Source organism: Ooceraea biroi, chromosome 1, assembly GCF_003672135.1.
Source record: "Ooceraea biroi isolate clonal line C1 chromosome 1, Obir_v5.4, whole genome shotgun sequence".
In the NCBI taxonomy this organism is placed as follows: domain Eukaryota; kingdom Metazoa; phylum Arthropoda; class Insecta; order Hymenoptera; family Formicidae; genus Ooceraea; species Ooceraea biroi.
Window position 1 is genome coordinate 23,897,766 of NC_039506.1, and position 15,087 is coordinate 23,912,852.

General features: G+C 47.0%; 1 protein-coding gene across 4 annotated transcripts in view; it reads right to left on the minus strand.

Moving 5' to 3' along the window:
* LOC105279352 (ubiquitin carboxyl-terminal hydrolase 48) overlaps positions 1–15,087 on the minus strand; it is a 47,761-nt gene that overhangs the window by 31,018 nt on the left and 1,656 nt on the right. For 3 of the 4 annotated variants that reach the window (XR_893915.2, XM_011339037.3, XM_011339038.2), the window contains 9 exons: positions 14,661–14,987; positions 14,315–14,551; positions 13,981–14,231; positions 13,222–13,784; positions 13,034–13,135; positions 12,542–12,945; positions 11,938–12,295; positions 11,666–11,850; positions 738–845 (listed from right to left, as the gene is read on the minus strand). Coding sequence is in view for 3 of the 4 variants with exons in the window: in XM_011339037.3 (XP_011337339.1) it covers positions 738–845; positions 11,666–11,850; positions 11,938–12,295; positions 12,542–12,945; positions 13,034–13,135; positions 13,222–13,784; positions 13,981–14,231; positions 14,315–14,551; positions 14,661–14,987 (2,535 nt within the window). In the remaining variant the exon portion in view is untranslated. The remainder of the gene's footprint in view (positions 1–737; positions 846–11,665; positions 11,851–11,937; positions 12,296–12,541; positions 12,946–13,033; positions 13,136–13,221; positions 13,785–13,980; positions 14,232–14,314; positions 14,552–14,660; positions 14,988–15,087) is intronic. The other variant, XM_026968765.1, reaches the window with a different exon arrangement.

Genomic DNA, 15,087 nt, shown 5'->3' on the forward strand with positions numbered 1-15,087 from the left:
TATACTGGCCCCGACTACGCAGTGCTCGGCTAACCCTCTCTTTCTCTCCCTCTTCCTGCATGCGTGCATCTCATCTTTAACCCGAATAACGACGTAACACTTTATACAAGAGATTCTCTTATATCCATCCCACATAAGAAAAAAATATGCTTCTTAAAAATATTACTAAATTATTAATATCAGTAATCATACACCAAACACATTAGAAATGCAATTAAATGCGTGTATTGAAAATGAAACTCGATATTGGCAACCGGGAAAATCGCACACGAAGATTGACAATGGCGAAAATTATTTTTTAACGGTCTCGCTGAAACCGTAGGAGAAACGGACGACTTAAGCCGCCGGCTATCTTAGGCAGATAGTGGACAATGGTTTAGCATAATGGTCGGGGGATGTTGGATGGCGCGTTGGGGGCCCCGGGGGCGTGCGAGTGACATTTTCGCGTATCCATCACGTCACGGGGGCCGAGGAACGTGTGCGCGCACGGAGGCAGAGAGAGAGAAAGGCGTGCCAGGAGGTCACGCACTTTCGCTTTATAATATAGTGTCCTTCGAGAAATTCCCGTGAAGGAAAAATTCCCCTCCCGAAACCTCAGCGGAGGGCCGCCTCGAGTGTCCGCTCCCTCGTGCGATTAACTTTGTCTCCCCACGAGCACAGTTCTCCCGCGTGATCGTTAATACATTTAACGACAAACGTACGTCTTTTACAGCGAAACACACTTGTGCATTACTTACAGGTCGTTGTTGATTCTGGGCGCATACAGGAACCCTTTGTGCGGCTCGCAGAGCAGCGACGCGTTCTGAATACCTGCCGGTGGCGTTCGTGAGTAGATCTCGGCGTATCTGAAACCAAGAAATGCCCACACATGTGTGCGTTAAGCAACTACATCAACAAGTCATCAGTTAATGTATTAACATCAAATAAAGTGGTATATATTTACGTAATTATATATAAATCATTGTTATCACTTATTTAGATATCATCATTAATGCTCTCGGCAGCATCAGCTGAACAGCAATTATATTGCATTGACCGGAAACTTCATACAGATCGTTTTTAGCAAATTTTAAACGCAAAACTTTGTATTAATTTTTAATAAAAAGTTTTGCGTTTACTGGAAAGTCCGTGCGAATTTTTTAAACTAGTTCGAACGCAAAACTAATAAAATACGGCAATGGAGACTGACGTTATGCATTAATTGTTATATTTTAACAATTAAATTTAAATTAGTAAGTTTAACAATTAAAATCACGTTCTCTACTTACTCCACCGTTTTAACTCATTATATTAAAGATAGATATAGCTTTCGAACAATCTCCACAGCTGTACAGCTACACACGAGTCAAATGTTCTCGATAACGCAAGCCCGTTCGTGACACGATCTTTTGGATTACGAACCAGAAAGACGACGAAGAGAACGACGACGACGACGACGACGACGACAGTGAACGTTTCCTTCGGGACTTTCCGGAGGTGATGTTTAGGGGACGGGGCTGTGCATCATTTTTCACATACCACGAGGGGGCGGATGGTTTTTGCCATCCCCCTAGCCGACAACCATCCAGATAATGCTCTTAAAGACAGATATCTCTCGCGAAACGAGTCAGGTACCCTGTCATACGACTCCACCACGGGAATAGACGGCGATCTTTGCGGATTTGTGCGGCGTGTAACACTAAACAGTTCGCGGATGTAATAAAAATCGATTCTTAGCTCGAACTGAGATGTCGTGAATCGATTCCACTAATATTTGAATGGGCTATCGCAACGCAGTTGAATACCAGATTAAACGAAAGATGTTAAAGAGTTTAATTTAGTTTTACATTAATTTAAAGATTACACACGAATAAAAGAAAAATTCGATTAATGCAAAACTGCAAATAATAGTCTAAATGATTAAGGCTGTTGCAAGCTTCATTTTTATTATAAAAAGTATAAGAACTTTGCGTGGTTAAAGATACGGATAGACAGGAGACCTATAACAGTCTCTCTCTTTCTCTCTTTCCCCGTACAAAATCCGGTATTCGTGATGAGAGATATCGGGAATATATTGGAACCCTTCAGAAACGCCTCGAACGCGCTTTGCGGAAAGGCGACTATCCGAAGCCGTAGTTTAAAAATGTCTCCTTCCCCGGGATCGCCCGGTTTCCAGAAGCGAATGCGCGTATTAATTATGAGCCTTGTTCAAACAGGAGAACAGAGGAACGCCGCGCGCGCGGCAGGAGCGAACGGAGTCCGCGAAGGGGGATGGTCACCCTTATTACGGTCGAACCCGGGGACACCCCCGCCGCCGGTTTCTATATGTCCCTCTGTTTCTCTCGCTCTCCCCCGTCCTCGGTCTCCCGCTTTTTTATTTCTGCTTCGAGGCTTTGTTTAACTTCCGTCGCGAAATTTTTCCACCCCGCAACGATTATTGCTCCCCGGAGATCGCTGAGATGGAGGAGGAAAACAGGATTTGGTTTGCGGCTTCGCCTCTGCCTTCGGACACGTAGAGAGGATAAATGCATCCAACACATATATGATTCGCGTCTTCGATGGGCTTTAAGTGACATTTCCGCAACTCGGAGATACATCATACGTAACACCATGTTCTTCGGAAAAGCGAGAGCGGAACCACACGCACAAAAACGTGCGAGTTTGGCGAGCTCAGGAATGCTGGTTATACTTGAGCAACTAACACTGCCGACTAACACGGGGTGGAGGGGAACAGTCATGGTGAATGATTGTAGTCAGCTCTGGTAGCGAAAGAATTAACGAAGGCGTTGGTACAGCGGCGGCGAGGCCCCGAACGAGTTACGGACGGATCGTACGGCGAGGAAAAACAGGCCGGAGCCGAGTCATTGTGGTCGGCAACTTATTGTCCGATACCGGTGCATAATATCCTGTTCTATGCACGAACGAACCTAGTGACAGCATCATTGTGGATGGCCTTAATCAACCGAGACGGCTGAGCGTCGCGCGGTAGCTGGCCGGTCCTCGCAGAAGAAAATGAAGCATTACACGGATACAATCCGAGAACCGGATTACAACAATATGGCTGCAAAAAAGAAATACTCCGGAAGAAATGTAGATGGAACTGATTAATTTCGTACATAATTTCTCAATATAATTGAATATCAAGAAAGAGAGGAAGAAATAAAGAAGGAGCCAAATTTTTATTTGTATTATCAATATAAAAATTACATTAAATTCTGCTCTTGAGAAGCGGAGGACGATTGCTCGCTTATAAATGTCAGATACCAAAGCCTATCGCTCGAAGTAGTCTCTCGTCTTTCCGTTCGCGCAGCCTACGAAAAATTCGTTTCGATAATTCGTCATTCCCGTCCGTTCTTCCTGATTTCGCTACGATGTGCACGAATCTCCTTTATCCGCTCCTTCTCGCGGCGGGCATTCCTCCGCCGGCAGAAATAAATCTTATGTTTTCGCGTATAAGCGGCCTTTTAATATCACCACCCTTGATTTACCGCCGCAGACCGCGCATCTCCACGCGTAAGAGAGGCCAAGAGAGGAAGAGAGTCGGGCTCTTCCCCCGCGTGTTCCGCTGACATTTGTCTTTCGGGCAACCCCGAGACCCACACGACACGAGTGTCCCTAGGCTTTCCCTGATTTAGCGCTCCTCCCGCCAGTATTTGACTAGATGATTCTCGATCTCGCCAGAAAGATTACCGCCCTTGTCAACGAATTATTGGCCGGGAACGCCGACGACGGAGAATCATCCCAATGAGTCAGGACAAGTGTCTCAATCGTTAATTTAATCGTTATGTTATTACAATTCTAAATGCTATTCTAAGGTCCACAGCTCTATCATTATCTCTATCATTATCTCTATCACTCATCTCGATAACATTTATTATTAATTGCACTGCCAGAAAAGGATCTTATGGAATTGTGGAAACGATTGTGGACCGGATGATTTTCTATTTTTACAATCACGATGTGGATAAAACGTCAGCGAGACACAAACGATAGACGGACACGCTGACGAGACGCGTCCTACGCGTCCGCCGCCACCGGTTATGCGGCTCCGGACGCCGAGTGCATTGGAGCGTTGCGGTCATTACAGGAGGGCCCCTACGTGTCCGTGGTAAAAGGTCCTCGGTGTGTCCGGGTATTAAAAAAGGAATCCCAAAAACCAGTCGTCAGATAGATGGCGGAGGAACGAGAGAAGCGATGGCGAGAGAGAGAGAGAGAGAGAGAGAGAGAGAGAGAGAGGACGGAGGGAGACAAGGGCAAAAAGAGGAAAACGACGTTGCTGCCGGTTTACCGCGGGACACTCGGAAAATAAGAGAACAACATGCGAAGAGCTCGTACGTACGTACGTACGTCCACGCTGATCGCGGGAAACGAAACGAAACGAAACGAAGCGGTGAGACGAACAACTCGACTCGGAGCAACTTCCCGGCCGCCGAATATCCTCCGTCAGATCCGGCGAATCTGGCGTTTCCGGCGTGCGACACCAAAATGGGTGTCGATCCCGAATTATTGGGATGGAAAGAAGCGGATATACGAAACGGAAGCTTATTCTACATTCTATTAAAGACATCAAGGGCAGAGAGAAAAGTGGGCTCTCTTGATAGCCGCATTTTAAGAGACTCCGTAACGTAAATTCATAATTCGTCTCTAATTTACTCTTCGAAAAGACTTGGAAAACAGAGTACCGTTTTGCGTCACCTGATGAAAACGGACTCAACTGTAGCCGGTAATTTCAGCAACGCGGAAATATCATTCTTACGATTGAGAACGCTCGGATCACGTCGTCACCGTTTTCTTCTCTTTTGCAGTTCCCGGGAAGAGAGAAAAGTATATCATCATCGCGACCGCGGACGTCGTCCACCAATCGCCGAAGGAAATGCTCGGGCCTTCGTCAGACGAGCTTGCTCGTCGGTGTCGGTGCCGCGCGACCGCTGAAATCGCCCGAGACCAAAAGAGGAGCGAGCGAAGGAGAGGCGGAGAGGATATAATACTGCGGAGAGGAGAGCGAGAATGGCAAGAGATGGCAGAGAAAGAGAACGGGAGAAAGACGGAGGGACAATAGCCGGACGAAGGAGGAAGATCGCGACGGAGTATAATGCGGCGTGCGGAAGAGCGAGCGAGGAATCTTCGAGAGAGAGAAAGAGATCGTCGTCAGAGGGCGGAAGCCGGCCGCGCGTCGGCTCGGGCTCGGCGGTGCGCGCTAGAATAACGAAAGCTAATTATGCGCTCGGCTCGAAAAAGGGGAATCACGGCAAAAACCATCGATAATCGACATCCTGCCGCAGTCCGTCGGTCAACAGGACTACCGCCGGTGTAACTTCAGGCTCTCCTCCTCCTCCTCCTCCTCCGTTCGCCCGTGAGGACTATCCCGAGCGCGACCGAAGATCCTCTCCCCCTCTGAGCAAACAAGAAGACCGACCGGAGGCTTTCGCCGATGTAATAAAAAGGGAGGAGATCCGTGGTGGATGCTGCGCGCTCCTGGTTGTCCGCGGTCGGCTTTGCGCTCTCTAGGTAGAATACACACCGGCTCTCGGGAGCCGCGAGGATGCGCATAGTGCGTTCAGATCAGGGTGGAGATCAAGCGCGAGCAGGCACTGGATCGCGGGGCGATCGATCATCGAAGATTGCTTCGAGGAGCACGAGGAATTGCATCGGAAAGATTCGGAGAAACGCCAGAGCGGAAAGTAGCTGGACGGAGGAAGCCAATCAAGCTCAAGTCAAATTTCACCAGTTAGAAATAGTCTCATTAATCTTTGTCAATTTTAATTACGACGTATTAGATGTATAAAATTAATTACGAGACGATTAAATGTGTAAAATTTGTAAATATGATGCAATTTTCTTTACGATATGATTATAGCCCTTAATGGATCAATAGTAGCGCAGTAACCGTCGCTGGGCGAGGCATACCCGTCCGCTGTATGATAATTCTATAAGCCAGTCCTGTAATACGTTCGCCGTGTACGGCTTACAACATAATGGGGATTGTAACACATCTGTCGGGGCCGTTTCCCGAACGTATATAATACTTTGCGGGGCACCGCTCGTTGCAAGGCGGATCGTTGCGCCGACTAAGCGCGTTTTTGCCGGACCTCTCGATGCCGATCAAGCGTCCCCGATCGGAGAACAACACGCGTAGGTCGGTTCGCCAGGCGTGACCATTGGGCTACCGCGATACACCACGAAAAACGCAGCCACCCGTTATGCTTCGCCGCTCCCGTCTATTTACATTGGCACCGTTGCGGAGAAAGGGGGAGCAAAATCGGTCGTATGAACGTGCCCGTGCGATAGCCCCCCCTTCGGAATAAAATCGCGATCGCGCTAAAAGCTGACGAGCCGGATAAGTTGATGTAACAGACCGGCAATTAAAGCGATGTATGAAGCAACGTGTAGAAATTTGGCTAGAATAGTCGACGTCGTGATGGAGAGGAAGGAAGAGAAAGATAGGGAGAAAGAGAAGAGAGAGAGATAAAAGAGAGAGAGAGAAGCGGGCGAAACGTTCAGCTCGCTTTACCGAGCACTGATGATAGTTTTTGCTCGGTAAGATTTTTTGCTTCTACCCCCGCGGCCACCCCCAAGGGTGGATGATATATGACCGCCCCCGAGACACTGGCCACCCCCGGGAGAATGAGGAATAGAGGCGGAGAGAGAAAGAGAAAGAGAGACAGCGAGGGAGGAGGAGATACATCCTGATCCCGAAAGAATTCCTTCCATGCGCGATGCGCACGTGCATTTGTACACGTACGAATCCAATTACCGATGAAATGTAATAGAGATCGATTAAAGAAGACCGCTCGCGTTTAGACCCGCGTGTAATTACGCGTCTGAGGAGATTTGCGCGAATATAAATCGGGAAAATGTTCGATTAATTCCAACATACATCGGAAAGTCGGCCGCCTCTGTTGATGACGGCTCGTCGAGCAAGTAAGACGCCGATCAACGCAATAATCGATCAACTCCGGCCGAATCAAGCTCCGAGGATCCTCACGGATGCGCGAGAACTCCATTCCTTGAAAATTAGCGAAATATCATCGGACAAGAGGGTGGAGACTCGGGGACGATGTCTACAGTGGCAACGCGGAGCGTCTCTCGCAATGAATCAATTTATTTAAGGGTAGTTGGATTTCGCGAGTCGATGCACGACGACTACGAGCCACCCTCCTCCAATACTAAGACTCACCCCTCTTTTTCTAACGTGGCTCGTTTCGTCGAATGATTTATAGTTTTCCTTCTGCGAGCACCCGCTCACCCACCCGTCGTGCTCCACGCTCTTTCTCTCCCGGTTTCTCTCTTAGTCTCTCTTTTAGTTTCTCTTCGCCACGTTCGCCTCGACAGAAGCACCCTCCTGCCAAATGTACGCAAAATAGTCGGAATTTCTTCGGTATTTCACCCCTCGCTGTAAAAGAGGAAGCCTACGGCGAACTGCATCGACTTATCGAAACGAAGTCGCACAGACGCTTTTTCGCGACTAACGAATTAGCTGATCGTCGTCGTCATCGCGCAGAGGAGTATAACGATCATCGAAACGAGTGCGAGGGGTACGATACGGATTTATGAGCGAGTAGGATTTGCCGTTCGATTGACCGATGTAAATGGCCACCGGGCGCGACCTGGACGAAGGACGGCGAGAATAATTAGTCATTTATGAGGCCGTAAGTGGGGCCGCAAATCGGTCCTTTGCGTAGGGACAACGACGACGACGTTGGGGACTCCGCGGGGACGGTGGCGTTATCTTGAAATTATTAATCATATCGTAACGCGCGCGCGTTGCGGCCAAAGGGGGAGCCCGTGAGCACGACGAAGAAGACGAGGAGAGACGAGACACAAGCTAGCGGCTCCATGGACTTATCTGGCACCTTAATCAATTCCCAGTTATTAATTATGGCCTCTGCCCTCACCCCGAACCCGCTTCTCTACCTCTTTCCCTCGTCAGTCTCGGCGACGCACGCTTCCGAGGAACTCACGACGACGATGACGATGACGACGACGACGACGGGAGCACCATTGTCCGCGGTGTTACAATGCGGTGTCAACAAGATCGTGGTCACATTTTCCCGGAAAGCGTGATCATTAATAATTATTTACCAAAGTGCGGAAGTCAGCTTAAAGCATGCGAGTCCAATAGGCGCCGACATCGCGAGGAAAAAGCTTACACTCGGCCGCAATGAAGCGAATGCTACGTCCATGGAAGAATCTATTGTAATTGAATCGATTGTAGTTTCATGTTGAAGAATCTGCTCAAGTCAGTTCAGTCAGTCAGAAAGTGCGTGTCACATTCAATGATTTCTATCTGAAAGCAGTCGGTGCAAAGTGTACGTTTTTAAATCGCCGATGTCGGGGAATATCCATGCCAGAAGAAAAGACGAGTGGCGTCGAGCGCGGAAGTTGAATGATCGTTTATGCAAATCCTAATCCTTTCGAAGATCCATCCGAGCGACGTTGACGGATTGGCGGGGGAGACTTCGTTTGAAGCTAGTTAAACGGATTGCAATCCTCGACACCATTTGTTCCCCGGGAAGTGCGGAAGCTTCCATCGCATCTGACTAGCGAGTTTTAGTTAATTATTGACAAAAGGCACTGATTATCATGGCAAATTATCGTTTATCGAGGAAGATGGAACAAGATCGATTTCTGAAAAGTGTGAACTCGTCCTTTCATGATATCGAGTAATTTTTTACGACAAAATTGCGTGTGCACGATTGTTCTACGTATATTACTTGATTTTTCTTTCGCAACAATTATACAGTTTTAAGGAAGCAAGAGAGAAAAATTAATAATTTACGATAGAAGAATGAAGATATCTCTGTACGTGTGATTCCAGAACAACTTGGGCATAGAAAATTTAACATAAAAGAGAGAAAGAGAGAGAAAGAGATACAGTAATAAAGAGTAATTTTATATTCCGAGTACTGCAAAAAGACTGCGCATTATGCACGTACTGTATAGTATAACTATGTGTAACGGAAGCAACGAACTATGAGGTTTTGTTCGAAAAATACAAAGAACGATTACTGGCAGTGGTGGCGCAAAAAAGGGCGGCGTGCCCGACCTGCTGAAAAATTAATCACCGACGTCACAAAGGAGTCGGTCGAAGACAATGCCAGCGGTCCGGAAAAATATTTTTCACATTTTCCCTACCCTCGTGGTTAATAGCAAATTCTCGATAATGGATCGTGGTGGCCACAATCGCAATCTCAAGAAACGAGACGAAGCAGCGAATAACCGTTTTTTCGGCGTTCTCTCTCAAACTAAATCCTCAAACAAAACGTAGCGAAGTTTTTAATTCCTCTCCCCCCATGAATGGCAATCGATGCTAATAGGACTGATCAATATTTCTTGTTTCAGAGATACCGTTAAAAATTGGTCACATATAAACACAACATATTTTTCGCAAAATCGCACGAGGGAGCGGAAATTGTTACGTTTCTCCTGGTTGCTCATGACCGTTCGTTTAACGCGGGGTGGAACCGACCACTTATTTCGAGGTTTTCGTGCCGAAATATACGCCGAAATCGCGCGTGACACGACAAACGTGTAATCCGCGAGAAGGGTTGATCCCGGTTTAGCTCACGTACGTACATACGCCGTTGGATCCACCATGAGATTTAAGCCCCGGCGAATTTGGATCTGTCAATCCGAAGTGTCCAGTCGGAGCGTGTCGCGCGAGAGAATGTATAATAATAAGGGAGCATACGCGGATAATGCCGGCCCGGATGTTAAAAGACTTTTTTCACTGTCGGAAAGATCTCAACGGTATTCATGAGAACCGTCGCGTTCAAGCAAAGCCGCTAAATCTACTAATACATATTTTGAGCGGGAAAAAACTCTTTGCACTAACTCCGCGTATATTTAACAGACGTAATTGTACAGAAAGAGGAAGAGAGAAAGAGAGAGAATTTTTGTTATTATATAATATGTTACGTTAGTAAAAGCTATTCTTTTATTGCATAATTAAGATATATTCACACACTAAAGCCACCAAATTGATATATTACACATATTTGAACGCAAAATCTCCATTCTTCTTTGCAATCTTTTCACTATACGTATATTATAGATAGATTAAACAGCTTTCGGCTTATAGACTCTAATATCTATTTTAAACCAAAATTCTCGCCATATACTCGACGTTAAATTCGCAGAGCTTCAGGCAAAGCAACGTGACGAAGGGAAAAGAAGAGAAAGACCGAAATACATCCCTCGGTGGGAACGTACTTGGAATACGCACCCCCGGGAACGTCTCCTACGCGAAATGAGCGGATCGGTGGAAAGGAAGATACGGATACCAGAAAAGTAGAAACCCAAAGAAGATCGAGCGAGAGTCCAAATTGCATCCACTCTTGGTCTTGACCGTGGAAGGAAGGCGAAACGATATTAAGACACCGGTGTGGCCCCTTCGCCAGGGGGGTCGATGTATCATTTGCCGGCGGGTCGTTAAGCGGTTTCAATTAGTTTTCCCGTACAGGTCCTCCGCCACACGAGCAAGGGGAAGAGAACCCACCGCACCGGCCAGCGCTCGCTTAATCGCGCGGTCCAGTTTTTTCTCATAATTAGGAAAAGCTCGTTAATACGTCCCGGATATCTACCCTCCCGCTCGTCTCCTCTCTCTCTTCCCGTGTCGACGTTCGACGACAACCAACTGCGGCCACGACAAGCGCGAAATCGAGCACTCGATTGGGTTTTCCGCAAAAATCTTGCGATCGTACGAATGGTGGCAAACATTCGATACTGATTTGTCGTTATTTTGTTAAATTGTATAATATATAATATATTGAACTACTTTTCGTCAAATATCAGAAGTCCGCTAATTATGTTGATATTAATTTGAATTAATAATTCATGTTTTTGTTAGCCTATCAGAATATTTTGTTCTACATTACAGTGTAATTTCTGATTATAACGTATCTTTTCCGACAGACACTCAAAGTTAAGTTGCACTACAATTCGATTAAATTTAAGATGTCTGCCAATGACGTCACTGAATTGACTAAAAAGCCGAGTAACTCGTATTTGTTTAATGAAAAGAACATTTCATTTACGATAACGATTCCTTATAATTTATCACTATTATGTGCTCTGTTTTACAGAATACCGAAGTTTGATCAATGCATATTCTTTTTTCGTAAATTTTTCGCTAATATTATTGCATGACCATTGGCGGTGAACATCGTCTAGCTCAATTTTCTTTCCATTTATGAGATAAGAAAAAAAGACTGAGATTGTTAACACTTGATCCATGTGATTACATTATTTGCTAACAATTTCGAGTAACATTTACTAAACAAAACGAACATTACCTTTCATTTCAAATACTGCAGAAAATTATGCCGCGCAATATACGGACGATCGGAAAAACTGCGCGGAGACGCGTCTCCGATATCACTAGCGCCACCAATCGGCACCGTCAATTCGAAAAAATTACGCAGCGACGATTTTTAATAACACTACTTACGCCATCGCTCGCCGCGTGCAGAACTAACAGGTTCGTTACTGACAAGTGGGTACGACAGAATGGACGACCTTAATCTTTCGTGATATCGACACGCACCGAGTATCCGTTCTGAGATACCATCAAAGATAATACAACATTACTACTATCGCGTAATCGGACGTTGATATTATCGAATGAATCAAATTTATAATCAAATTGCTCTGATAATTTGTTGCCGTAGTGGATTAAGAGACTCACCGAATGAAGGAACGCCAGCTGTCGAGGAAGCCCTTCTCCACGATGTAGAACAGCTTGCCCGGGTCGTCGCACTTGGAGATCTCGTTTCGGTTCCTGCAGTAGTACAAGTCGATGAGCTGGTCCTTCTGCTGCTTCGCCTTTATCTTGTCGTCCTTCTTCGCTCTCTGTGCGTTCTCCATTCTCTCCTGGAAACACGTCGATGATGAATCAACAATTGACATGCCTTCACAGAGTTTTCCGATGATTCATTTCGCGCAAGATGCTAAGCCTACCTCGCAGATCGAACACGACGACGACTGAACCGGATACTCCTTCGAATCGGGAAAGTACTTCCGAAGGATCGACCAAGCTTCCTGTGGTATCACTCTCCTACTGGAATCCGCAGTCTTCAGTGAATTATGCTCGCACAGCAGGTCCTCATTGAAGTTTATGATGGCCTCGCTCTCGTCGTTCTCCTCGATGTTGTCCTTCGGACAATCGTTGCCATCCTTGTCTATGCTTTTGCTTTCCTCCTGCGGAGTATACCGACCGTCGTCCATCTCCTGCTCCATGCCCTCCAGGAACGTCTCCATGGCCAGCCTCCGCCAGGATCGTAACGAGTCGGTGCCGATTATGTAACTCGACTCGGAACTGAAACGAAAGCAAGGGGATCCTGGAATCGTCTGTTTTACCATGAACTTTATGCCAATCAAACTTTTTTTTTAGTTTGGCCAGCATGAAACAAGACCATTTTCCATAATTGCAACACACATAAAAATGCGTGACAAATAACCTGGAAATTTATGTTAAAAACGGAAAAAAATTTCGAAAATTATAAAAAAATTGTAAAAACAATCACTCGTTCCTAGATTATCAGAATGACCGTAGAGCACTTACGGTTCCTTGAACGTGCGTATCAGCTCGCTGACTTCTTTGTGATCCCGTTCGAGCGCCAGCTTGAAGCGCAGCAGCTTGCAGCGTCTCCTCACGCAGATCTCACACAGCGACGTTTGGTCTAATCGTGGACCGCCACGATACGTCTCGTAGATCATCTCAGCCGCCGTCGCCGGCACGCACTTCGCCCGACTGACTTTCAACGGATCCAGTCGGTAGTGCGAGCACATGAGAGTCGAGTTGTCGATCGGTGGGACACTGTCCGCCGCGTAGTGCCCGTTCAGCCACTTCGACAGCCAATCGGTTGGTATCCAGTAGTACTCCTGCCAGGACACAGTCGACTGTATCATGTTATATATGTCTATCACGAGCTGCCGTTTAGAATTCTGATCTTCGATTTCCTTTTGCTGGAAACAGGTGAAGGACAACGGGTGAAATCGCAGAGAAACTTGACTTGATATCAAAATTGTAAATCCAAATTGCAAATTTTCCTACCTTCTCCTGCTGCGCCGCCAACAAACTCAATTCGTGTTTAACGTTCTCCTGCCTGACGAGCTCGCGCATCGTGTTGCTCACTTGCCAGTTCTCAAACTCCATCTGCGGGGACAGAAACACAGATTTACTTAATCGCACTGTTCGACCGTTCGTGAGAAACCTTACAGCGTGCGAGATTCGCAAAGTACCTCTTCGTAAAAATCTCGTTCGCCGCAACTCATCGCCCGGTGCGCGGCGCCATTCAGTCGCTTGTAGTCGAGTTTCACTACTTTTACTACTGGTTGCTTCAAGCATTGAACCTTGCTCTGCAACTGCGGCGAGGTGGAATCGTCGTGCTTGTCGTCGCTCGATTCGTTCGCGTCAGCGGCAGGCTCCGCGGTTTCGTTTTTAACCACGATAGGTGTATCAGTCTTTTGAGGTGCTGCAACTTCATTTGGTTCCGTCTCGCTCTCCGAATCTGCCTTTGATAGATTTTCGAGGCATCCTTCCTGGGCACTCGATGGCACTTCGACATCATTCTTTTGCCTCGTTTCGTCCGAACCGTCCGCTTTGACCTCGTCTTTGACCGCGGGCTTCTCCACGTGAACGGCATCGCCGGAAGCGTTTGTCTCGTCGGGCTTCTTCGACTTCGCTTTCTTCGCAGCATTCGTCCGGCAGTCCGAAGTTAATCTTTTGTAAACCAGCATGTAAGCCGTATTCGACGAGAGAAAGCCTTTCGGGACGCGTCCGCGTTTCATCGGTTTCACGTTATCTACAGGGAAGAGGAAAAAAGTCTGTGAGCCTGACATTGAGTCTTGTTCTCTCTCGCAAAAATATTCTTTTTGTTACTTTAAAATAACTTAAAATTTATTATTATCATATACAAAAGAGAAGATAATTCTTGAATCAGTATCAGAATTTAGTCGTAAATTAATTTATGTGCGTGTGGATGCAAAGTATTCAGTTACCATTCACGCCATCCTCGATCCGCTTGTTCTGCATCTTCTCGACTTTGTCGTCGCTGAACTGGTACCATTCGCCGCTCGAGTTGCATATGTTCGCGATGTAATGCCCGGAATGCGCGGACGGGCCTTTGTGACTCAGCACCGCGACGAGACTGTACAAGTGAGTTTGCGGCTGACACCTGACGTATTCCGACATGTCGAGGTCCTCGGGAAATTGGATATACGAATTTAATTTCCTCTTCTGTCCGGAATCTCTGCCGCGATAAAATCCCGCCGTTATCTTTTACCGGGGAAAACGGACGATCTCATTTCATCGTTCAAAATCGCAGAAACCTACCTGTGAAACACGAAACGCATCAGTTGGATGTTCAGCGTCTCCGGCAGCGACTCCAGTCGTATGAATCGCCTCGCGTCCTTCTTATCGTTACACGTGACACAGTGGTACTGATTCGCGCCGGTCAGCTGTTCCTCCGACAGATACTTGTCTATCGCCTCCTTCAAAGTCGCCGCCAGCTGCAGATCTAGCTCGTAGAACGTGGTAGACGTCGGATATTCGGTGCCACATGTTGAACAACTGTGATCGGACAAAGGATCGTTCGCTACCGTATTTCTCAAGAGAGCGTCGTTATCGTTTGCGCAATAAACGATTTTTTTTTCTTTCTTCTTTATTGCATTAAACTCACCAATTGACGTAACTGTATCTTCCTTGGGTCAGCCTCTGCAGCATCTGCTTGAGTTCCGTGTTCTGCTGCAGCTTACCCTCGATGTGGCACAGCAACAGTTTGGAGAACTCCTGGGCGTCCTGCTGCGTTCTGGTGTCCAGCGACAGCGCGACCGCGAGACTCATCGGATCGAGGAGGCTCCGATTGCCGAATTGCATCATCGCGAAGATGTACTGCAACTGGCCGACTGCGGTCACCGGGTGGTACGAGTTGCCCGCCTTCTTCGTCTGTTGCAACGTCTCCCTCTCCTCCGGATCTTCCGTAATATCCCATTTGTATATTATTCTCCTGTCGCCAGCGAATTTATTAAGACCACGAGATGCGGACAAGAACTGGACAAGATCTCGACCTAGCGCGCTACGATCGAGCGCGTTAATGCCGTCCACTG